The following is a 27,382-nucleotide window of genomic DNA, read 5'->3' as shown; positions in this document are numbered from 1 at the left end:
TTAAATGTAACACATTTAATGGAATATTTAATCTTTTCCTGCATAATAATAAAAATGAATTGAAATTGAAAATCTCCTCAAAGATTTTCATCACCAACCTGGTATCAAATCGACTGCAGAATGTGTTTTAGGGAGAAAAAAATGTGGTTTTGGTTCAATGTTTATAACGTGTCCTGTTGCTTGAAGTCGCTGTTGACATTTTTTAACCAAGACTTTAAGCCAATCTTTCCCTAACCTTAACTAAGAGCTACGTGTCTAAACAAATGAAAATACATTCTGTATGGTTGATTTGTGACTTGTTCATTCAAAATGTTTCCTCATTGTTTTCACTAAAAGAAAATAGATTTTAGCCACTTTTCTCTTTAATCTTTCACCTTGAATTTCATACTGTAACTAATCCAATTTTAACTTCTCCATGTTTTTCACCTGACTTGAATTCTTAAATCAGAATTTGACTGATTAAACCTGAGCCACTAAAATATTGTTTTTAAAATTGGACACGTTCATTTGAATTTATGAACACACACACACACACACACACACACACATACTAAATAAAATTGGACCACTTACAGTTTTTTCCGATTGCTATGACAATTTTTTCAAAACTTGTAACAACTTTCCTAAACTCTTAACACAGTTAGCACAACATCCGTCTGTGTAGTCTATACATTTAACACATTCTTGTTGCTCTGACACAAAATGCATACAGTTAACACAAATTTAAAATGCTTGAACTTCTTTTACACACAAGCTCAACCAAGACCAAAACAATGGATCTTTACTGCCAAATTTACAAATGCTTTCACTCTGTATGTCTGAACAGATAACATCATGTTCTAAACCTAACTTATAGGCTAAAGTCAAAGTGAACAGCTGTTCACAAATTACAGTTTTTTACGATCGCTATGACACTTTTTTCAATACTTTTAACAACTTTCCTAAACTCTTAACACAGTTAGCACAACATCAGTCTGTGTAGTCTATACAATTAACACATTTATTGTTGCTTTGACACAAAATGCATACAGTTAACACAAATTTAAAATGCTTGAACGTCTTTTACACACAAGCTCCACCAAGACCAAAACAATGGATTTTTATTGCCAAATTTACAAATGCTTTCACTCTGTATGTCAGAACAGATAACATCATGTTCTAAACCTAACTTATAGGCTAAAGTCAAAGTGTATTTATTGAGAAACAGCTGATTGAAGTTATGCAAATAGATCAATCACAGCTGATTCCCTTCTAGGAAACACACTCAGGTGTTGAGGTTCTTTCAATCACATGATCATATGGTAGTACAGTAAAAGAGGACCTATTTGAACAATATACTGTAGATGAACACAGAAAATAAGAAAAATGCCTTCACGAGGGGGAGGAAGAGGAGTACCAGGACAATTCTGTCTCTGTCTCCTTTTTTTCATAAACCGTACATTCTATAAAGCTACTCTGAGATGGGTCATTCATTTTTTGTATTGAATTTCTGCAGCAAGAAACACAATGGTGGCCGGGTTGGTTCAGTGGGTAGAGCAGGCACACATATACTTGGAGGTTTATGCCTCGACGCAGAGGTCCAGGGTTCAAATCTGACCTGTGACGATTTCCTGCATGTCTTCCCCCTCTCTCTCCCCTTTCTCAACTAGCTGTCCTGTCAAATAAAGGCCAAAAAATAATCTTTACAGTAAAAAAAAAAAAATATATATATATATATATACATATATATGCATGCATTTACTAAACAAAACAAAAATGTAGAGAGGCTTCAAGAGAAACTGCAGTGCAAAACAGAATCTATGGTCATAGATATTTGTATAAGGGCAGACCTGACACATAAAATAATGCAGTTTCTGTAATTCCATGTGATGTTAGTGTTTTGTATGACATTGTGCAGTGATTGACTAAATGTTCCTGTTGGGAGAGAACATGTGTTAGTGTTTCGGAAGAATTATTTGATTTTGAGACATGTTTGCATTGTTTTGGTAAACACAGTGTATTGTGTTAGTGAATTATTGTTTATATAATAATTTATTTAATTATTGAGTTTAGTTTACAATGTGTGATTTTGAGCATGAAATTAATTGTTTTGCCAATTGTGTGTTGTAGGTGTGTTGGTGCGTTAAGAGTTTAGGAAAGTTGTTAAAAGTATTGAAAAAATTGTCATAGCGATCGTGAAAAACTGTAAACACAAATATACCCTCTCCATTTTGTTCCATTGCTACTGAGAAACAGCTGATTGAAGTTATGCAAATAGATCAGCTGATTCCCTTCTAGGAAACACACTCAGATGTTGAGGTTCTTTCAATAGCATGACCATATGTTACTGTATTACATACAGTAAAAGATGACCTATTTGGGCTGATTTTGTGTGGAAAAGGAACAATAAAGATGAACACAAAGAAAGTAAGAAAAATTGCTGCACGAGTGAGAGGAAGACGAGTACCAGGACGATTCTGTCTCTGTCTTCTTTTTTTCATAGACCGTACATTCTATAAAGCTACTCTGAGATGGGTCATTCATTTTTTGTATTGAATTTCTGCAGCAAAAGAAACAAAATGCATGCATTTCAAACCCAACAAAACAAAAATGTAGAGAGGCTTCTAGAGAAACTGCAGTGTAAAACACAATCTATGGTCAATACAATATACTATTGTCTATTGTATAAGGGCAGACCCGACACATAAAATAATGCAGTTTCTGTAATTCCATGTGATGTTAGTGTTTTGTATGACATTGTGCTATGATTGACTAAATGTTTCTGTTGGGAGAGAACATGTGTTAGTGTTTTGGAAGAATTATTTGATTTTGTGGACATAGTGTATTGTGTTAGTGAATTATTGTATTTTGAAAATTAATATTAGAGTTTAGTTTTCAATGTGTGATTTTGAACATGAAATTAACTGTTTTGTCAATTGTGTGTTGTAGGTGTGTTGGTGCGTTAAGAGTTTAGGAAAGTTGTTAAAAGTATTGAAAAAATTGTCATAGCGATCAGAAAAAACTGTAAAATTACAAACTGTGAAGGGGAATTCAAACCACATGTTTTTTTTTAGAGTCAGAGTAAAATGAGAGGTAACATTGTATTATCATCATTAAAATAAGATCCTCATATGAGCGTATTGGTGAACACTGTTATGCATACTCGTAAAGTATCTTATACTATCAGGGGCTTATTTATAACATTTGTACACTCTAAACTGGATCCATCCACCTTGGCATTAGTGCCATGCAGGTGGTGGTGATGCATCTTTAAAAAAAGTTTTAAAAAAATTATATGATTATTCTTTCAATTCACATCTACAGGTATATTTCGTGTCATTTTTCTCCAGTGGATGATAGCTTATCAAAGAAAGAGGAGACAGGAAATGGAAATGTACTCATGTGTCAAGACGACTCGTGATCGTGACTAACCGCAGCCACTATTTGATGCTCCACACCAAAATCCCTCTAAATTCGAGCAAAGTAAACTACAGTGAAATAAGTAAAACTATTCTGTTTCTGAGTGACACAGCCTATTAACACAGAGGAGATCAAGTCAAATCAGAACCCATCAAATTAAAAGTAGCATGTCAAGACAGAAATACCCCAGTAAGGCATATCATGCTGGGCATCCTAAAAGCAATAAATTGGCCGGATGATTGGCTATTAAAAAATATGTGACATTGGCTTTCATTGCATAACATCTATCACAGCATGAGCCTTTCATAATGGATTAGACGAAGGTGAAAACTAAATTGGAGAGAAGGAAAGAATTACTGAAGGTCTTTGTGGCCATTTTAATTTTCTTTTAAAGTGCCCATATTATGAAAAAATCACTTTTTCTGGGATTTGGAGTGTTATTTTGTGTCTCTGGTGCTTCCACAGGCATACAAACTTGGAAAAAATACCATCCATGCTGTTTTGAGTGAGCTACAGGTTACTAAATGTGTCTTGCCTTCAGTCTCCGGGTGAGCTGGTCAAAATCGACAGGGCAGTCTACATCATCGGCCGAAACATTTGGTGTGTGCTAACCACTTTAGCTAATACCACATCAGCTAGCTGTTTCTCCAACTTCGGTCAGTACAAGGCAGGATTAGGGCCCACTTCCAACTTTGCGTGGAATACCTGCAGACGAGGGACATGTAAGTAGTTCTATAGTGTTGTAGCAGTGTTTTGCCATTGAGAACGAGGTGGCTAACCGCTGGCAGCGCTAGCTTCTAGCTAGTAGTCCTTACCTAGCTACTGCACATGTGCGACTCCCAACAAAGATGGGATAGAAGTGTGATGTCTCACTCTGTAGCTAAAACAGAGAGCTCAACACACAGGGTGAAAAGAGGAGCTGCAGCAATGTGCAGTACAACACAAATATGGTGTTTTTTGAAAATTAAACCATGTAAACCTATTCTGGTACAACCTCAAAATACAATTATGAACCTGAAAAAGAGCATAATATGGGCACTTTAAATGTTCCCTTTTTCTTGTGTAGAAAGAAAGTGAGCATTTAAATACAGATGTTTTGGTTGCACATACTCACACTGAATGAGGTATAAAACTATGAATACGAAGGGAGTTGGATTTTGTTATTAAATGTAGGAAACAGCGGACCTAATAAACATTTAAAAACTAAAGTGGAAGGTCTGTTTGACAGATTTCACAGGATCATAAGCTCATTCTGCATTTGGGGCTACACAGCCAACAATGGCTAACACAGAAGTGTGTAGTACACAGATGATAATGATGTTGTGAATATAGAGATCAAAGTCTTCTCGCTCTGGTGATTAAGCATCCTAACAAATGCACGTATGAGAACAGCCTTATCACCTAGGACCACACAGAGGCCTTTCCATATCTGCCGCTCTCAGATGGCCAACCTGCGCCCGCCATACATTGCACTGCCAAATAAAAACACCACAGGCATTGCCTCTGTGGCCAGCCTGGCCTGTTCATTTGACTGATGAAAGAAGAGTTTCTCAATTGAGAAAATGGGGGGGTTCCAATGCCTTATCACTTCAGGACAACTATTCTGTAATTAAATGAAGCACAGGAAGGACATTCGTCAAGAATTAGTTTGGTTTGTTAAAACCTCACAGCTACTGTGAACTTGTTTACTTTAGCTCCGATTCTGAGCCTAACGCACACTCTGTGTATCTCTTTTGTTAGCTGGGTAAATTATCTTCATTAGCAAAAAACTGGAACAGGAAAATAATAGTGGAACAGATTTAGATAAACATTAATATGTTGCCTTTTAAAACAGCTTTTTACCTTGCCTAAGCAGAAAACACTCCTATTCAGCATACAGCTTGTTTTCCTTTACACCGGTTGACAAATGGGCTTGACCCCTCGTTGCAGCTTCTCGGAAGCTTTATAAATGTTCCAAACCAGTGTGATTAAGATCGGCTTCAGTCATTACACTAATGGACATGCATTTTAATTAATGACATTCTCATTTGCATTGCATGTTAATTATCTAAATCATTTTGTCTCATCTGTTCACTGTAATTAGTCCCTATCAACAGCTTCACTGAATCAAGCTATTTCTGAGAGATAACCTTGCTCTTTCCCTGTTTCACTGTGGAAGAAAACCTGACTGAGGTCATGATGTTTAACAACACTATAACTTTAGAATCTAGTTACTACAACTCAAATTTCTCATTTGCTAAACCCGTTTGCTTGCTTTTCTCACTACCCTGTGCACTAATTCTCTTCAGCTGAATAGCCAATCAGATGAAATCCTTTCACCGACGCTGGTGAGAAAAATAGCCGACGGGAGTCGACAAGGTTCGACCGACACACAGCAAAAACTATGGCCCGCACCGTAGGCCTAGCACCTTAAAGTATCACAAGTCCAGTATTGTGTTGGATAGTCACAAAGCATGATAACTGCTCACTTACTAACACATTATGTCTTGTTTGTTTAATACATACAAAAACCAAAGTGTAAAAATAAGTTACACGTTGGACTATATCTTGGCCGTAAAAAGTAACTTCCTGGAGCTTCTGCTGGTAACCTCTAAGAACAGATATCTGCATATGAATGCAGAAGCTGTAGGTATCAGGACTAGATTTTGGTATTGGAGACAATCTGGTTCCCGTTTATAGTCAGAGTACAAATGATCATTTATGTTTGAGCAGGCTTTGGTTGCATGCCGGTAAACAGTCCATGTGGAGAGCATAAGAGGCGGAACATGTTGGCCAAAGTGCAATCTCAGAACCCATCAGCTATCGTCTTACGATAATTTAGCTTTTCGCATTTGCATTCATGTGCAGAGAAACAATCTGGTCGTTGACGTCGTCTCTCAATTCCAACTCCATTCTTGCATCTCAAGTTGCTAATCAGACTATTAATAACCGGAACCCCCAAAATATTGTTTGTTGTCCCCAGAGGCTAAATCGTCATCAGACCCATAGCGATCGGTTTCTGAGATTGGTTGCCTAGCAACTGGTCATAATAAAAAAAAATAACATAACCTAAGAAAAGATAATTATTAGTCCATCTTTTGTTTACGGTTCATGGCTTGATTCCTTGAATGGATTGTTTTCCTTTGTAAGTGTGTATGTGCTAGGACTGCACAAAGTATTGTTTTTTTATCGTCATCGCAATATCAACTGGCGCAATAAACATATCGCGAAAGGCTGCGACATATCACGAAAGGCTTTTTTTGTATTGGTTGAAAGAAAATATCATTATGTATCGGTCATTCTTTTTTTAGTGGTGCCCTTTATGTTCCTTTAATTTGTTCAATAAAAGAATGTGGGAAATGATTTCCTTTCATTTCGTTTTAAATTCAATACTGAAAGTAGCAGAACTTAGGTAATTAAATATAGCATATTTTCTTCATGTTGTGTAGCCCTAATATGTGCAAACTATTTGTCATTTGCTACTTGAAATGTGTGATGAAGGTCACTTGACTAAAAACATTTTATTTTATTAATTTAGTGTCAACAGTGTTGTGCAGTGTTTGTGTTACTCATTCACTTATTCTCCTCCACACCTCACAGTGTATTCTTGTGCTTAACGTCCTGAAGTAAAGTTGAATAGTTAACTTTCCTCTAACTCTCTCTCTCTGATCACTTGTTTGGAATTCCAATAGAGCCAATCACACAGTCAAGTTGTTGCCATTAGCCTATGTTTACGATTATGTTGTCAGACGACTCCACGATCGATACTGATTTGATCAGCAGTCACAGTGCAGGATTGGCTGTTTGTTTGCCTTGGTTAACAGTGGGGGTTTACGAGCTGCGATCAAATCGTTATTTCATACACCCTCAGTTGTTGGACTTCAGAAAATGAAAAAAAAAAAAAAAAGTAAATGAGACTAACTAAATTGTGGGTGTAATTAAACACAATTTCAGTGATCATGGAGAGCAGGGGATAGAACGGAGGTGTAACCTGCTGAGGCAAAGCACAGGATCTTACTGTTTGCTGATAGAAAGAGGAGAAAGAAAATAAGATTTTCGGTATATATATTTTTTTAAAACCTTAGTGTGGATACTGCCTAAATCCTTAAGGAAGACTACATGACTAAAGTAAATGCAGGAGTCAATAGAGAGGCTGCAGAATTCCACAGTCGGAGACTGACAGAGGAAGTCTGCGGCCAGAAGAACAAAGAGAAAATAATTCTTACCTGAGAGTAAACATATCCACAGGAGAGTAAGCTGACACAGTGATGAAAGCAGAGATGGTTTCCCTCTGTCTCATGGGTGTGGCTGGCACCATGACCATAAAGTTATTATCCAGCCTGTGTTCAGCGAGGGGTGGCGGAGTGGGGTTCTGGTAGAGCCTGACGCCGCCGATCCTCCTCAGCGGTGTGGAGGTGTAGGAACCAAACAGCCCTTCCTGGCTTGAGCGGATGAAGTTGTCCTTCCTGGCCTCCTCTGAGTGACACTCCCCTGCTTCTGTGGACTGCAGCATGTAGTAGAGCTCCACTGGCGTGCCCTCGGACACTTCGAGGTTCCTCTGGCGTCCCGGCACTACGCTGGGTGGGCTGAACCAGCTGGCCAAGGGCTCCAGCTCAGCCACGCACAGCCCCTGCCCACCCTTCAGCTGGCAAGTGCCACGCACCTCCTGGGTCTCATGGAAAGCAAACATGTGCACGCAGGGCAGCTTGTCGATGGCGCTGTAGTCGTCCCAGTTTCTGCCTGCGACATAAAACAGCACCTGGACTTTGGGCTTGGCCAAGTGAATCCTGGTATTCATGATAAAGGTCTGCACCTTCCAGTTGAAGGTAAAAACAGAAGAGGCAGGAAACGTCCCCGGGCTCTGCAGGAGCTCTAAAGGGACAGGCTGCTCCACAGAGAGAGGCCCATAGCTAGTGTTCATTGAGGGCAAACTCCTGGCCTGGTAGATAAAGAAGGGCTCAGTCCGCGACATCAGGCTTGAGTTCCTCATGAAGTCCTGGTTGGCTTCCTTCAGGAAGAATGCCAAGTCAGCGTTGAGCACCTGGTAGTTGACAGGCAGGTATGTGGGGATGGAGGAATATCTCTGCAATCCCTCTAAGACTCGACAGTCGGCTACTAAAAGACAGAAAAGAAGAGCTGAGTCAGGGCAAGCTCACTTGGTATAAGGACAGTCTTTGTCGAAAACTATTAGCCTCTAGTTTTGCTTAGGCATTTGAAGCAGTGCATAAAGATTTTACTCCTAAAGTTCAACTCAACTCAGGGTAAGCAGGTCACTACACTGATAGCATTGTGTTCCTATTCATTAAAGGGATGTTACATATGTTTTCCTGCCACTTACAATGTCTGTCTCACTCAAAAAGCATTATGTGTTGTTGTAGGGCAGTTTTTGTGTACCGTACAACAGTGTAAAACAGGACAAGAGAAAACCCAGACATGTGGAATGATTACTGTGACTGAGTTTTCCATCACATTATAATTAGTGCTGAAACAATTGAGCAGTTATTTGAATGATAAAAAACTAATCAACAATTTTTTACATTCATTTGATCGATTAAGTGAATTCACTGGTTCCATTAATGTCATCAGTCTGAGTTAGGGCTGGGTATTGAAACCTGCACCAGGGTAAAAACTAAAAACTAATGTACTCCTATGCTGCAATAAGACTACCCGGTCCAAAGGTATCTGTGTGCAAAACTCTTATTGCAAAAAACTTAACTGATTTGCTAAATTCTTACTTTCCAACACAAAATGCTAAAATTACACACAAACTTCAAACCTCTAAATCACAGGCTTTGTCTTGTATGACTGTTGGATTTACTGCAGTGTAAAAGTCAGCCTCGAGACTGCATCTTCTATATTTACAGTAAAACAGCATGGTACTCAACATTTCCAGTAGCATCCGTTACAGAGTAAAAACAAAAGTCACATTCAGTTGTTAAAATGGAACCGAAGAAACAAGATAAATCAATAGCTGCAGCAGAGAGGAAGCTGCAGGGGTGCAGGGGTGCAGGGGTGCAGGTCAGCCATCAGCGGGTGGGAAGGGTGCAGAACGACGGGCGCACCCAGGCCAGGCCTAGTATTTAGTGAGCAGTACAAATGCACAACAGTGCAATCAAATGTTCAAACCAAACCAAATTTTAAGGCTAAAATTAAGAGTATACTGTTTTTTTGGGTGACTTTGCTAGGTGAATTCGGAACCAACGCAATTTAAAAATGTTGAAATACTAAACTACAGTGGTGTATATTCCATAACATATTTGCAAACTAATTAAAATGTAATTTAATTTAGACTTTTGAGGGCCCCTGGGGCCTGGTTCCCAAAGGTTATTGTCCTATTTGGCCAGTTGGTAATCTAACCTTGATCCAACCTCAATATGTTTTTGGTACTGGCTGAAATGTGTCCCAAAAATGTATCAAAAAGGGCCAATAATTAAAATGGTTGAATTCATAATCTTGTTTACTATTCTTTGATCAAAAGTTCCCGATAGAAATGTTTACTTGGCCTATTTTATTTTTCAAAGTTCTTTTATGTTTATGCAGCATTTAACAAAGATAAACTAAAACAAGTGTTTGGAGAAAACTATTTATATTTTGAACCTAAAATGTATTTATTAAAAAGAAAAAAGTATTTCAGTAGGAAATTCTGAATTTATCAGTATTACATGTATTACAGTCTGTAAAGGGTCCAACACAAGGATGATATGTTATCAGACGTATAGATAACCGGTACGGACACTTATCAAATCATCTAAAGCCATAATCATATTTGCAATTAAGGCCGACATGTGCAGTTTTACCCTCTAATGTCAAAGTAAAAAACAAGTTCACAGTAACAATTCCTTTGTTATCGCCTATGGCCCCACTGGTTGAGGAACAGCACAGCCTGCATAAAAAAAGGTTTTAATCACAATAAGAGTGGTCTTTGACCTTCTTCTCAAGAGCAATCTGCTGTGTGATTACACTCCCCCAGCACACCCCCTTCTTCCTGCTGGCTGCCTGAGGATTTCTTTCCTCTGATCACACGGGTAAATCAATGTCCCGACAGTTCACAAATCAGACGGGGATTTGTGATTCATGGTGCCCCTCTTGACCTCAGTGCTGCTGTCCCACTGGGGGATACAGGGTGCAAGCAGGTTTCAACCCCCAACCCAGGGGCAGCCACCAGTCCCACTTAAAGCATCAGTTAGCTGCTTCAGAGTAAACCCTACAATCCAGACCTTGTGTTTGCCACAGAGAACACAGACTTTTGAGCAGCTGAGCGCCACAGAGCAATTTGTATTTTTCCTGAGCAAGCAGGATCCTTGTGTTGTGTGTTGGCAAGAGGCATACTTGTATACGTGGCATTGCGCCGCTAACAAATGAAAAAGCTGGATAGTCAGACTTTGTTTCTGACAGTCAGTCAGAAACAAAGTCATCCTCTGGTCCCTGGGTAGTGGTGTTACTCACTCTAATCTCTGAGCCTGTGTGCCCCAAGTAAAGTGAAAGCACAGTGCTTTCTCCACAGGACACCTTACTATCTGTGTTCAAATGTCATGTATTGTTTTCACAGCTGACATAAAGGATTATAATGTGCTTACACTTGTACTTATACACCAAAGCTGGATAATGTAACATTGCATCATTGCTCACTCCTCATAATGCATGTTATATTTTTATTTTATCTGTGAGGACCAAAATATTCACTATTCAAAAGGCTGCTCTGATAATATTTGATAACAACAAACTAGAAAAACAAGAACCACACAAAAAGAACAAGTCTTTAACTTTTGACAATTACAAGTGCAACACAAAAGTAGGTAGAAGAGCGTCTATATAAGAAAGACCTTGTTCAAGAGAGACAGGGCTTTATGTCCCTATCCTTCTTTCTATTTAAAGCAAAGCAATGTGGCATATTGTGTACAGTACATCTTGTCTAAAAGTACAGTCATCAGCAGCAATTTTAGTGGAAAGGAGGAAATGGAGCAGAAAATGAAAAATCCATTAAAATTAGGAATGTCTGCACCAAACTGAAAGACAGCAGCAACACAATTCTGAATGACGCTTTTTATTTTCCAAAACTCCCGGACGGCTCATTAGACAAGTCGAAAGCCATATGCACATTGTGTAAAGCCAAATTAAAATATCACAGAAGCACGTCAAGCTTGAGCTACCACCTACGAGCTAATTAACGTGACTCAGGTTGATGCTAGCGGGCTCAGGCAAAGCACTATTTTGGAGAGTGCTACTTGCCGACCTGTTGATGAAACTAAATCCCAAAAAATTACTACAGTTCTTGTGAAATGGGTGGCAACTAACTGCAGACCTGTCAGCATCATAGAAGACTCGGGTCTTAAAGACGTACTACGGTTGGCATGTTCTGACCCGTCTCATACACTGCCGTCGAGGGGGACGGTAGTTTCACGCACACACAGCCTGTACGACACGGAGAAAGCAGCCCAACTGGAACTGCTGCAAAGTGCAAACGCTGTCTCATTAACCGGTAATCACTGGACGTCAGTGAGTAATCAAAATGATTTAGAAGTTACTGCACACTATATTGACTCTGGTACGGATAGGGTTTTTTAGTTAGGTACTTGGAGGAATTGTGCAATAATAACAGATTCACACATTTTTCTTTTGTTTACAGTGAATAAATACTAAACAAATACAAATCTTAAAGTCAAGTTCATAAAGTAACTTTCTTTGCATTCATTTGATTCCCAGTCAAGATACACTGGTAAGCATTGCTTTCCATTGTTAATATGTACTTAAAAACTGTTCTGAAATGCAAAATAATACAATTTTAATCATGTGATAAAATATGCGATTAATCGCGATTAACTATAGAAATTCAGCGATTAATCATGATTAAAAAAAAATGTATCGTTTGACAGCCCTAGTTTAAATCAGTTGATTTGGCTCAGATTTGATTTAAATATTAAAAACGGCTTCAATCACTGCTTTGTTTTTAATTAAGATCAGGGAGCTTTTACCATGGCTATATGAAGGCAGTCTTTTAGTGTATTTTAGTGCTTGCATGCCCCCAAACAGATGACAGCCAGTTCACCTTGCAGCAGTATAAGCATGCAAACCTTGTTTAGGACAAGTGCCTGAAAACTGACACTGAATTTATAAACTGGAAAATAATCCCATTTTAAGACAAATAAAGCCTGAAAATCTCCAAACCCAGTTCCAACATAATCAGAATCAGCAAGCCTGTTATGGATAAGAAAGAAATAAATCATGCAAAGTTTTTGCAGGATGCATCGCTCCCTTCTTTGTTCTGGGGAGGAAGAATTGAAAAACATGACACAAACCTACTTTTCAAACTCCAGTAGTTCTTTGTTTTTTTTCTGTGCAGCAGGGGTGTAGCTCAGATAACTGGACCCCCTGAGAGAATATTGCTCTCGGCACTCCTGTTTAATAGAAGCATTCTTTTGGAATCTGTGTGGGCCCTCTCCTGCTGTGGCCCGTACAATATGGCCTACTCTGGTTCTATAGTGTCCCTTAAGACTGTATATTAGCAGTGTTGGAACTATAACAATAGCGTACAGCGGCATAATCTGTGTTAAATGATTGGTTGGACATTTCAGGAAATAATGTTCAATGCTTTCTTTCTGCCAAGAGTTAGATGAGAAGATTGATGGACAGTAAATATGATGCTAAAGCCAGAAGCTGGTTATCTTAGCATAGCATAAAGACTGGACACAGGGGGAAACAGCTAAATTGTCCAAAGGTAGCAAAATGTGCACTAATTAACACTTAATGTCTCGTTTGTTCAATCTATTCAAAAACCAACATGTAAAAACAACGTTTATAGAGCTTTAGATGTGCTGGTAGGGAGATTCTACAGGCCTATGTTTCCATGTGCTTCAGGGCTTAGCTAAACTAAGCTAAGCTAAGCTCCTCTTGGCCATAGCTTCATAGCCTATGAGTCACTAAGTCATCTGTTAATAATTCCCTTTTTCAGTAACAAGTTGTTCAATGGATAACTACTAGAAATCTAACCTAGTCAAAAAAATACAGTTACTAATCCCAGTAACATTAATGTGCCATATTTTGACAATTTTGGGGTCTACTTGTTTCCTGTCTTACCATGAGTTTAAAGGTATGGTTGATATTATATTTGTCTGCATTTGGTTGACAGAACGGTCCAGTACATGTTAGTTTGGCGCTGGCATTGGAGGTGGGGGGGAGATGGCGAGAGAGCGAGAAAGGACATGGACTTCTGGAAGCGTTATTATGGAATAGTAGGCAAGACCCGCCCTTCAATAGCATTCATGCGTACGATTGGCCAGGCGTACATGCTCGCGCGAGGTAACGGAACCCGATTTGTTTAGGTCCTATCCCCTGACCAATCAGCTTTCCTAACCTTAACTACTCGAGGTTAATGCCTAACCTCTACTAACCGGACTGCCTAATAGGTTAGGTCTTGCCAAGAAACCAGGTGGGATCCATAATTACGCCTTATGGAGTGCTGCGTGTAGTCAGTGGGGCTAACAATCAGCTAGCTGCTGATGGTCTGGAAAGTGACAGAGCCGTGCGGCAGTGAGGCAAAAAGTAATTCAACTTTTTTTCTTTCTCTTTTGCTGTAATGTGATTCAATTTTCGCTGAGTTACATGCAAGTAACTAGCCCAACATTGGAAGTCACTGATCAAAAAGCATTTAGCACTAGTTTTTATTATCTGCCACCACCACATTAGATCTATTAATAAGTCAACCTTCCTTAACGATGAATGACTGTCACTGCATAAGCCCTATATGAGCCACTGTAGAAGCAACATAGCAACAATAGATAGTGTAGTAGTACTAACTGTCATTTTACTTTTAAGGTTTAAATTAGGAACGTTAAAAGATTCCCAATGTTCTAATCAGATTTTTTTTAATATAGGGGGAGGAGTGGGGGTGTGAGGGATGCACATAACTTTCAGCTGGCAGAGAAATCCTAAGACAAAAGAAAAATAATGATAATTCAACTGAGAAAAATGTCTATTTCAGCATACACTTTATGATCCACATCATGAATAATAAAATGTCCCTATTGTGTGTGCATTAAATTGTATAACCATAGGCAGCATTATGCTGAGCCAGATAAATTGAATTTTTTAAGGCTCATTCTTTATTTTCACTTTTTTATAAAATGGGATTTATGTTCACCCTCTTTACATGGAAATGCTGTTGAGGCTGTGTTTTGCTCATGGAACAACTGTCAGGACCTCTCTCCGATGGGACCAGGGGCCGACTGGGACAAAAATTCAGCTCTGGCACTGTAGCCACACCAGCCCACATTACCACGCCCATGCAGCCCCACCCACAGACATGTGCATTCACTAATTACATTTGTGTACAGATGGTGAAATAATACAAGCAGGACCTTATGTAACAGATTTTTAAACATTTAATGTAAGTAACTGGCAAACAATGGTTACTACTTTTTAAAAGAGCACACGTTTATAACAAATTTACACATACTGCCTATTTAAGTCGTTTGTATGCTGTTGCTGTCATTCTCTACAGTATGTTCTGTTCTGTTCGATAGTCCGTGTTTCTCTCTGTTGACACTGAACATATCGCCTGTCTGGCTCTCCATGTTTTCATCTGTTTTAACTCTGTAACTCTGCAATTTAAATATGTTTTATGGCTATCTGTGATTATACTTCAGGGTTTTTCCTTGCTCAGAATTGGCCTTTGGGGGAACACATAAAGCAGGGGGGGTCTGGGGGTCGTCCACCAGGAAATTTTGAGGGTAAAAGACTTCAATTCCTGCATTCTGATAAAAATTGTAGGCACCAATTTACGGTAAAAATGTCTATATTTATGGCAAGGAAATCACAAAATTCTGGTGGCAGGTAACAATTCAAAATACAAAATATAATGGAATATTATTATATTCAGTAGTCCAGTAAGGGGGCTTCCACATCTGGGACATGGGCCGGATACGACAACACACAGCATGAACAGGGGTTTATGGTAACTTTTTTCCCCAAGGAGCACGTTTTGCTCCCAAGTTGAAAAATGTAGGATTGACTTACAAAGGATAATGTTTTCTACATTCTATTGATCAAAAATTATCAGTGATGTTGAATATAGCCTGCAGTGTAATGGACCACCACAGTTCATGCATACATGTGAACATAGGCACCGATACTGTGGGTGCTCCGGAGCTCGAGCACCCACGGAAAATACTGAGCACCCACGTGTACCAGACTGCCAGTAGGCTACATTCATTTAAAATTAAACATTGCAGTTGGTGCTAAGTGGAGCGTCTGTCATAGTGTGATTGGTTATGTCGCTGTCAGTCCCCTGCTCCATATCCTATCCACCAATCACAGCGTCTCTCGGATGAAAACGCCTGCTATCTTCATGTAACATCGATAGCCAGGCCCAGGCCTACTAATTAATGTTTAGGCTACTAGAAAGGTGGCATTGATTCTTAATTTCCCACGAAGCTGATCGCAGTTACGTGTCAGTTAAACTTTTCATCTCCAATCCTATCTGTATTTGTGAGAAGTGACGCTGTCCTGAGTTGAAAGATAGCCTACTTTACGGCTTTATTATCAAGTTAATAGGTGTGTGTGTTCGTGTCGGCCGCTGTCCATTTCCTAAGGTTCTGAAATGCAAACATTTTTTGAATACTTTTTTTTTTTGAAGGGCGTGTGCCCGTGAGCACCCACGGAAGAAAACATAAATCGGCGCCTATGCATGTGAACCGCGGATTAATTGCAGAGTTTAACCTACATAGTATAAAACTAAACACTATGTGAATGGGGCACAGCAGAAAGACGGAGCAGAACGACGCTGCTTGTTCAGGGTTTTCATGTGTACTCCTATAGGCCTACACTTTGCATCAGGCGTTAAAACCAACTATAGCAAAACACCAAATTAGACTACTATTTACAGTAACGCGACAACGAGACGTTTTTAACCGGTCAGACATCAGTATTCGACTCCGGCGAAGCTCTGCGCCTGTCAGCAGCGGCTTTTCACTGCGCAGCCGGTCCCCCAGAGCAGCATGATCACCTCAGGTGACGTGCTTGATTTTGACTGAACGTCCCAATTTGAGTAACCCTTGATTGGGTCGGTCGACTTTATTTATTATTATTTATTTGTATATTAAAAAAATTAATCTGACCGACCCACATTAAAAAAAATGGTCCAGCCCCTGTGGCATTTGCCAGAATTGCCAGATGGCCAGTCCGCCCCTGGATGGGACTTGTGCAAAGGATGGTTGCTTCATTAAATGGTATTGGTGAATGGGCATTATGAAAACACTGTCTGCACATAAGTAGTTATTGTCATTTTTAGACAAGCTAGAAGCGGAGCTCTATGGATGGAAATGTCAGTCTGTCGGTCAACCACTGTAACCCAGACTGAAATATCATAAACAATCAGATGGATTGTCATGGAATTCTATACAGACATTCATGTTCCCCAGAGGATGAATCCAAATAATGTTGATCTCATGAATTTTCATCTAGAGCCACCAGAAGGTCAAAGTTTTCACTTAACTACATTTCATTAACTACATCTACTGGATTGCTTGCCACAATATTCTCTACAGACATTCAAAGTTCCCAGATGATGCATCTTGATTACTTTAAAGATCCTCTGACCTTTCCTCTAGCACCACCATGAGATTTACATTTGTGGTTTTGAGGGCACAGACTATAGTTCTGAACCCAACACAGCTCAGTGGAAAACAATCTTAAAGTCTCATGTAGAAATGGATTTACATTCTCTGTCAGACTAGTCTCCGTGTAATCTAGTTTCTAAGGCAGTATACAAGGGTATACAGCATGTAATAGCCTCACAAAAACTTTAGTTCCAATTAGTTTAGTTGTCACTTTAAAATATCTGATGCCACTCTTGCACATACAGTCAATTTAAGCTTTCCAGTTTCCAAGGTTAGGAGTCAGAGGTTTTTCTGTCAGACACAGCTGTGTAGAGGTGTGCAGGGGAGAAAGACAGGTCTTAGATGAGTGCTTACTAGCCAAGCAGCACCCCGAACCTATAGCCAGCCTCATACAGGCTCACTCATCCAACCACCGGGGCTCCACGCTAAGATATGTAGAGCTGGAATAGGACTGGCGGAGCGAAGAGCAGCCTTCACACTCGCACAAGCTGAGTAAATGAAAAGGCACAACAGAGGACACCAGGGAAGGAGAGGCTGCGTTCCTGCTGTCCACTCCTGGCTGTAACAATATGGATGGACACAGAAGTGAATGGCTGTTCGGGTGGCTGGCAGGTCGGTTGTCTGTCTTCATGCTTCATCACACACGTCAAGACAGACAAGGAATAAGAAACAATGACAGGAAGCTCAATAGGAAGTAGCAAAAGTAGATGGTGAGCAACAATGAACAAAGTATTGGAGAAAAGGGTGGATGTTTCGGTGATACCTGGATCCTCTTAATTGATATTTAGTTTCTGATCATCTCTTACAAGGATCACATACAAAAGGGTTTCCCCGACATTTGTAATCTTAACAGGAAACAGCTAATCGCAATGCAAATCTGCCGTTTGTGGAGGTTTACAATTACACTCCCTGTGAGCCTCATCCTGACCTTAAATCATTCGCAGCTTTGTCATGAATGCCAAACAAGACAATCTTAAACATGAAGGATGACAGAAGGCTCTCTAGTCCCGTTGAATTACCCACATCATATTTCTCTCCATGTTCAATTAATAAGGGCCATTGAATTTGTGACCATGCGTCAAGAATAATAATTACAATATTTCCTTCAAGGATCATTTGCAGATGATTTATGCTTTTCAGCCACCAAGAAATCCAAGAAAGAGGGACTGGGAAAAAGAATCAATACATGACACAGTATGGTATTACTGCATGCCAGCTTTCATAGAAAAGAAATCATTCAGGCAGATAGAGGTTTGTGCAGTCCGCCCAGCTGATATGTTAGAGTCACAGAAGGAGGTAGGTAGGGCCACAATACAAAGTTTAGAAATCTTCTGAGGGAATATGCTATACAAGTGACTCTTCTTTATCCAGGAGATGAGCTGAATTCAATGCACAATAATTTGCTCTTGATTAAGGGTCAGTTTAAATTAGTGTATGTGTGTGTGTTTGTGTGTGTGCTGGCAGGCTACTGAGGGACCTGCTGGGGATGTTTGTTGCCTCGCCTCTAATGGATGGCCACATTTAAGACTCTAAGAGCTAATAAAGAGTAATGGGCTTGTGGCTTCACTGGGGAGGAGGAAGAGCTATTTTGAGTTCATGAGAGAAAGCATCATCTCAGGGATTAAAGAGTATCGACCGATGAAGAGTAAACACTGCAATGCCGTGCCGCTGTGGGTGGAAAAGACAAACCCAAATAGGCGCCGCTGTTAGTGGGCTGGGAGGGTCAGTGGGGATGTCATTAAAGCATGCTGAGAAGGGCCTCCAGGTGCTGCGAGGAGGCCTGATATGTCTGGAACAGGGTTACCACAGCAGGACACTACAGACTGGGTGGCAAGAACCCTGGGCATCCTGGGCATCCTGCGGGCAGAGAACAACACCTCCTTTGTGCCATGCCGTGCACATGGCTGGAGGGGAAAGGGGCTGAGAGCTTTTGGCTTGGGTTGGGAGGATGAGACAAGCACATATCTGTGTGACAATCAGTATTCACGTGGCCCCTCCGGACTTCTCTAAAACATAAACTGGGCTCCTTAATGAATCTCTTCCCCTCACACTGGCCTTTATTGCAAAACGATATCGTAAATCAGGCTAAATACAGAGGCATTCGCGGGGCAGAGTCAGGCGGCCTCTTTGTGAGGGCAGAGGGACATTTAATGGTGAGTGAACTCTGTTAGGACAAAGGAAGAAGTGGATACAAATCCAACCAGGACTTATTGGCCACCTACTGATGAGAACTGGGATAGAAATTACACAATCACACAGCAAATAGGATTATAGGGGAGGATTACATGGCTATTGATGATAATCAGTGTCTTACTGAGAAATGGAAATTCAGATCTGTTACTGTAATTCACTTTCCAACGTTCTTCAACTTCATAGCAAATCATAGTTGCCCCCTTTAAATGTTATCACCAAGCAGTCATGTTAACACGGCAAAATCATATTGAGATAATATTCAACACAAGCAAAGCAGATTGATTATGGATGGTGACACCTGTCTGCGATTCTGCAGCTTGAAAATGAAGCACTGTGCCTCTCTGATGAGTGTGAGGAATAAGCTGCCGCCTCCGATAATGAAAATGGGAGTGAATCAAGCCAAAGCATGTTTTTCTCCTCCCAGGGTAAAGACACATCAACACAAACTTTTACCGAGCCAGTGAACATAACTTCAGAGTTCAACTATGGTCCGCTCAAAAAAAAAATCTCACAATGAACTGTTGTTACCTAGAGTTAGTTAAAGCCATAAATCGTGAGGCTTTAGAGGGTTTGCTGAGGAACCTGGGGATGATAGCCGTAAAATGAATTCAATTAGTTTATATAGTCAGTACAGAGAGAAGATTTCCCCCCAAATCCCTTTATTTATTTAGGTGTGAAAAGCAGAGCTAGTGAATGAAAGAGTTCTGTAGCACAGTGTCTCTGCATATTTAAGTACCTCCTTATCCAAGCCTGCTCCCTCCCCAAATCTACTGGTAAACCTCTCCCCAAGGTCACACACATGTAGGATGATAAATTCAGCCTGGAGCCCTCCTGACAAGGTTGAATCCCCTATAAATGCAGCCACACTGCGAGACTTCTAGTGTAGGCTTTTTTGTGAGTTCTTTTCAAAGCTTTCTCTTCTATGCTTTACTGCACTTGACCTTAGATTCCTCGGCAATGAATAGACCATAATCATGCTGATAATTGATCTTGATTGGATAATACCTTGCACTACTATTCAACTGTAAATGCTTAATGTCTTCATTTAAGACTGAATGGTGCATTAGGATAAATTGTCGAGCAAAAATTCAGAGGCGGTACGAATGTATTCAAAGTCAACAGAAAGATGTGAATGGAAGAAAACAGCTGTAGCTTCACAGGCGGTGTGAACTGAAGCAAAGATGTCTGCCTAACCTGAATGTTTTATCTCGAGGAAGAAATTAAGAGTTATGAAATTGTGTTCATTTACACAAAGAAAGTAGCAAAAAGTAAAGAGAAAAAAATAGGCTAAATATTAAAGAGTTTCTGATAAGTTATAGAATCAGCTGTCAGTCAAACAGAGGCATTACGACCAAACTGTCTGAAAACGTTCATGCAAAGCCGCTGGGCGTATGTGGCTAATAAGCATGGACTGGAAAAGCATTTGAGCTCTTAAACCCATTCGGATGAAGAAAGACATGAGTCTACGTCAAACAATGGATTGCTTTGAAATGCTTGAGTGTCGCTCACTCATCTGAGATTTGACTGTATAGGCAGCCAAACAACATAAGCTGTGTACTATTGTGTAGCACATCCTCATTCTGAGTATCTAAGTTGAGGGTGTATTCACAGTGCCAAAGTAACAACATTAAGTCAGAAATGTCAGTATGCACTCTAAATTAGTTTTTGTTTTTCACTGTGGTGTTGTTTTCCAACAATTGCAGATATGTAGAAGCTGTTTGTAGCTGGAAAAATGGGTGGTGGTCTGAAAACTGAGCAAAAACATAAAAATATTAAATCTTTGGAAAAGTTTGGTCTTTCTTAAAGGGTAACTACTGTTTTTTCAACCCTATTTTCCTATGTTTTTGTGTCTAAGTGACTGATGGGAACAACAATCTTTGACATTGGTCCAGTATTAAGCGAGATCGCTGCAGTCAGCAGCGGCAAAACACGCTACAAAGTAAGTTAATAGGGCAATTGTCCAGCTTGTATTTACCTTCACAAAAGTGCTCGTTTTGCCACTGAGGCTCAGATTAATATTCTCCTCATTATTTTAGGACTGTAGTGACTACAATAATAGCAATGGTTGATGTTGCACTCTGCACAGACACAGCTTTGAAAATAGGTCAAAGGTTCCTCCTTTTTGCTCAAGTCAGTGCTGCACATTCTGCACTAAACTGCACCAAGAGACCAAAGAAAAGAAAACACATAAAATAGAAATATGAAAGGTATCTTTAGCCTCTAAATCTAATGACTTTAAACTACACACATACACTGATCAAGATCTATCATCATTTTCTTAGTAAAATAATAGGTCTGGTGTGTTTAATTCTCCAGTGAGTTGTGTGTACAGCAATACATACAGTGAGGTCAGTGCAATCACTAGTTATATATGTTTTGTATTATTGAATCCTTGGGAATATAAAAATTAGTATTGCACCGGTATGAAAATTTTGGCCGATACTGATAACCGATACGAATATTGCTGTTACGGCCGATAACCGATATTTATCGATATGTCAATATGATATGATGAATGAATTAAGTTTTCTATGGTAAATCATATTTTACACATACTGAAAAACATGTGTTAACACTGAATTACAAAAATAATGTCCAGGAAAACATTTGGAAAAGCCCATAAATCATAGATTTACCACATTGTTTCCCCCAAACAAGTTAGAGGGGGCCACCATGAAAAACATATGTATAGTGATTTTGTAATAACGAAACCTTTTTACCACACATATAAAGATTGTATAATACAGCAAGGATTAACAAAGCTAAAGATAGACCTATGGAAAAACGCAGCAGCACAAGTATCAGTCCTAATGACCTCAGCATCACAAGAAGTAGAGGAGAGTGATTAGGATAGGTGTGATTTCTGTTTTTGTTTTTGCTTATTTGTTTGTTTTTGTTTTCCTCGAGACCGCAGAGGGTGGGGGGTGGCAGATGGTTTTTGTTCTTGTTCAATTGTGTTTGTCTGTTCTGTATGTTCAAAAATATAAAAATAATCAAAAATGTATCTAAAAAAAAAAAAAAAAAGATTGTATAATGTTTTTAGTTAACCTATGGTGTAAAATTAAGGACTAACTTCTTACCTTTCTAACAGAGTATCATTTTAACCATTTACTTTAGCTTTGTCTTTACAAGAGTTGGCAAAAGGAAGCTAATACCAGTGAATTATCTGTGTGTTACCCTTGGCCATACTCGGACACTCCTATTTCCCCGCCATAAAGACTCACTGGGTGCTGCTGGTTTAACAGTGTTAGTTTTAGACTACTTTTATAACTCGTAGCAAGTGTATAACTTGTGAATGAAAGTCCAGCAACATAAATCAATAACTAAGGATCATAAAATAAAATATCCTGTTTAGGTTTTCTGACTAAATACACACACCAGTGACGCCCTGACACACACAACGGCAGCTAAACGGAAATAACCATTGGTTGTCCAAATCGGAACAGTTTTGCTCATCGGACCGATGCCGAAGTATCTAAAATTACTAACATCGGCCGATACTGATATGATTAACGATATATTGTGCATCTCTAAAAGACAAATTATGTTTTATTTCCCTCTACAGAAGTATTCACCCCACACTGCCTGGATCCCTTCTGAAAAGAGCTTTTACTACAGTTTTGCTCATTGGACTGATGTTGATGTATTAAAAAATTACTAACTTCAGCCGATACCGATATGATTGTCGATATATCGTGCATCTTTAAAAAAAAAAAATTTTAAATTATGTTTTTTTGCCCTCTATAAAATATTCACCCCACACTGCCTGGTTCCCTTCTGAAAAGAGCTTTAATTACAGCTCCAGATGGACTGGCTTTAAATCTGAAGTTTAACCTATAATCTGTCAGAGTGGGAACTAACTCCATGAACAAGTAGATCTATTTTGGGAAAGCTATTAAAGCAAGGGGAGAGAAATGTTTCTATTTCCAACTAGAATAGAAGGAAAAGCAGCATGCCTTCACAGTCAACGACAAAATCTGTTAGTTTTAAAGAAATATTTCCAACTAGCAATGTGCCGTGGCACATTTTGTTTTCAAAGCCTCGCTGTCTAGCTGTTGAGCTGAATTTATTTCAGTGACTGACAGCATCTCACTCTACACACCAGCAAACTAGGAATCCTAAAAGACAAGATGATCCCTCTCGAGCCAGCTTTTCAGACGTGGGCTTTCTAAAGTGTTGAAAACAATAGGTATAGAAAACAAAAGCTAATTATAATTTTAGTTCTACAAACATTTCTTGGATGCAGAGCTGATCTGCAGGCAGAAGAAAAAAAATCTCACTGTTAGAGTTAATCCTCTATAGCACCACAGGTTTTCCTGGCAAGCTAATGTCAGACTGAATCCCTGTGAAAAGCATAGAAGGGAGGGGGGCAGCCATTATTATAAAGCATTATATTCTTGATGTGAAAAAGAGGAGAAGTAAGGTGGCATTATCCTGTTAACCATTACACCTAGCTGCAATGTCAGGGTTGCGTGACTGACATTGCAGCTAGGTGCACATAAGCTACTTTTGGTTAGCTTTGCTAACTAGTCTACTGGTAGGCCTACTGTAAGAAGCTCATCAATGAAGAATGCAAAACAAAACTGTCCCTGGAAAATGTGTTAAGTTAATTGTAGTTGTAAGTAGAGTAAATTACTACAGTACAGCAACATTTCTTTATTTCACCTGTTTAGCTTTAAAAATTGAGTACTTTACTGTGATATGATATAGGCTAATCACTACAAACATGTTCAGATATAAAAATTATTGAGAGAAACAAACTAGAGACTTGTGGCAAGTCAGCCTCCCTCAGAAATATAGCCTACAGGCTACTGTTCACCAATTCATGCACACATAACATCTAGTTAATCTGAGTTTTAAAACTTTTCTGTATTAAAGTCTCGTTGGAGATTTTTTCCCTAAAGTTTTTAATGTGTGTGCTTGTCGCCCAGCAAAAAACTTTCATCAGCTGTTTTGAACGTCTGGCTGCAAAAATAAGTCATAAGGAGGAAAGATGAATAATTTAATTTTCACATATAAATTAGTGCTGTCAAACGATTAAAATATTTAATCACGATTAATCGCATTAATGTCATAGTTAACTCGCAATTAATCGCACATTTTTATCTATTCTAAATGTCCCTAGATTTCTTTTTGTCCCATTATTTTTTCACATTTTAATGCTCTTATCAACATGGAAAAGTGGATCGGCCTGGCTTCGAAGAGCGAGCAGAGAATTCACATCAGCTGTGTGCTTGGCCATCGAGTGGTATGTCAGACTGGATATGCTGCAATGATAGCTCAGTTCACAACGACAAAACACACAGATCACTTTGATCTTGTCAATGGAACCATTTGGCAACTTTTTAAAAGTAAACTTTCCATTCAGAATCTTATTGGCATCCATTTCGGCATCTCGCGCTCGCCATCCACTCAAAACGTTCGCCTACTACTCTTTGGCCAGCTCGTTGTTTTGTTTCCGGTCTAGCTAGATCCGGTGTGGTGTTGTAGTTTTTCTAACGTTACTAGTTGTTGCAACAGCATGTGAAAAAAACGACAAAGTTTGCTAGGCCAAAAAGAACATTAATCTCGCGATAAAAAAAATTTACACCGTTAAAATGGGTTTGCGTTAACGCCGTTAATAACGCGTTTAACTGACAGCACTAATATAAATACATACATACATAAAACATTGTCAAACCCGCAGCCAGTGTAGACCATAACACTGTAAAAGGAGCTAGCAAATTAGCTTGCTAGTGACAGTGCTGCTACCCCTGTCAGTCACAGGTCAGTTCCAGGTGTCCCTTGATAAAAATAAAAAAAGTCCAACAATAAACATTGTACTGTGATGTGTTGCAGTATTACTGCTGATAATAATGATCTCTGGCCTCTACATATTTTCCACAAGCTTTATTACTACGTTGCTCAGTCTCTATCAGACAGTGAGATTATGGCGCTTCCATGTGTAAAATATTACTAACTGTATAACTTTGATACAGTTTCCCTTCATAAATTAGACGATGCACTGAAAAATGTGCTATAAAAACATCATCATGTTAACAATGTTGCCAAAAATCTGTATGCCTACCAGACAAGACAAGACAAGGCAAGAAAGTGATATCTTAATAAATGTAATTACTAAAAGAGCTGTTCATATTTGAGAAGTGGAAGATCCAACAACATGAGCATGACGTGTAAGAATGTTTTCTTATTTTGCCTACATTCAATAGCCTTTTGGGGCTGTTAGCTCTACTCTAGTCTCGCTTTGCCAGACCATCCACACGCTGCGGAGCAGAGGAGGGTCTGGCTACTCCACATAGCATTCCAGGATGGGAGAAAAACGTGCTCTGGTTTATTGGCATTTCCTTAAACCAATCACAATCGTCATGGGCGGCGCTAAGCTCCGCACTGAGCCGCTGCAAAATAGCCGTGCAAGAGAAAACTTAGATTGGACAGATAGTCTAGCTAGCTGTCTCAATTTACCCTGCAGAGATCTGAGGAGCAGTAAACCATAGTCCTCATAAATCTACCGGAGTTTAACATTCCAACACAAAGGAAACGGACATCTGCAAAAATACATGCATCCGGCGGAATTTCCTGCGGCACCGGAGCAATCCGTAGTGGAAGTCGAACGTAAAGGCTATAGACTAGCTGTACTCAAATTCGGTTTCCAATCTCCACACCAAATAATTAAGCATTTCCGTTCAGTGCACTCAGGACACTGCCTTATTCATAAAACAAACAAGCTAATGAAGACATAGTCCTTGGAGCCACAGTCAAGAGTACAGCGTATCAGGTGAATTTGTCTGGATTAGCTTTCAAATAAATGTCAACGTCACATATGCATATCCAGTATTAATAAAATCTGTCACTCGTCATGTCGCTCTCATCACACCACGGTTTGACTGAAAATGGATCAAGCCCCACCTTTGTTGGTGGTTTCAGTATGGTTGTTTGTCCTGCACTGAGGCTCAAATGAGCAGTATTCAGAGCAGATTATATAGACAACAGCCCGGGAGTAGTTTTTTTGCGTGGCTTTTATTCAGTGATTTAAGTAGATAAAAGGAGACATGTCCACATATCTCTAACCGGAGTGTAAAAATGTAGCTAGACTGGTTCCGTAATACCACTCACATTAATGTGTTAACCCTAACACTGAGTTATCTGTATCACTCTATTACTTACAACATGAAGAGATGTACCAAAAATAAATCACAAGTTCACTTCCCTGTTCTCTCTTAAATTGTGTGCGACTCCAGATCCCTTATCAAATAATTGATAGAATTCTCCTATACCCTACACTTTCAGGTTTTATGTACTTTGTATGCTTTTGTGTGAGAGGATTTGTACTAATGTTTTTGTTTTTGTCTCTTAGAGTTACTGACTCAGAGGTGAGCTCATGTTTTCTGTGCCATATCACAATAACAGAGAGAGTGATTCTTCACTTCTTCATTCACAGGAGGCTGCCATCTCAGAGATCAACCCACCTCTATCTGCTGGTCAGCTCACAAAATATTTCCAGACATATTTCTCATTCGGACAAAAATAACAGGTCAGCTCCTGAATATTTCTTTGGATGAACCAGTGCCTTCCATCAACAAAAAAAGACCAGATAAAACCTGACATGCTTAGTTGTTTTATAGCTCATTTCTCCTTATCATGCGGTACTTTTTTTCTCACTGCTTTTCCCTGTCCTGTGGCATGGAAATTGTTGAAGCGGTCATGCTTGCTTCAAGAATGCAGGGTAGCACTGTCTGTGTGACAAAATTCACACCATCCGTCAAAGAAATATACACTTGCGTTTGTTCCAGACAAGCTATAAAAGAATACAACACGACAGAGAAATGCTGTATATGATTTTGGAAAGTATCAAGTGGTAAAATGCTTGCGGTTTCTTCACTCTCGTGGGCTAAATTAGCCTTCCTACACATGGCATGTGCAATTAAGGATGGAGCACTGATTGCATCACTCTGAATTTCAGCAGTTGCCTTAGTCCCAGAACATCTAATTACAGGGTCTTCACACCACACTCTTCAAGGTTCTCCAAGAAGACACAAAAACAGCATGAAACAAGGCAACAATAGTAATCAAATGCAACCCAGCAGGGCAAAGAAGCACTTGCCAAGCGCTTGTTTGCACTTATCTCTGGCTTAAACAGGGGAATAGTTAGCGTGCCCTCTAAGTGAATCATATGAAATCCTCCATCATACATCTCTGCC

At 39.5% G+C, this 27,382-nt stretch overlaps 1 protein-coding gene across 1 annotated transcript in view; it reads right to left on the bottom strand.

The window, feature by feature from the left end:
- si:dkeyp-14d3.1 (transmembrane protein 132C) overlaps positions 1-27,382 on the bottom strand; it is a 184,424-nt gene that overhangs the window by 145,006 nt on the left and 12,036 nt on the right. Inside the window, exon 2 of the mRNA XM_031300701.2 lies at positions 7,605-8,493. Coding sequence (XP_031156561.2) covers positions 7,605-8,493 — 889 coding nt within the window. The remainder of the gene's footprint in view (positions 1-7,604; positions 8,494-27,382) is intronic.

This window comes from Sander lucioperca, chromosome 2 (genome assembly GCF_008315115.2).
Source record: "Sander lucioperca isolate FBNREF2018 chromosome 2, SLUC_FBN_1.2, whole genome shotgun sequence".
Taxonomy (NCBI): domain Eukaryota; kingdom Metazoa; phylum Chordata; class Actinopteri; order Perciformes; family Percidae; genus Sander; species Sander lucioperca.
This window is presented reverse-complemented; position numbering and strand designations above follow the sequence as displayed.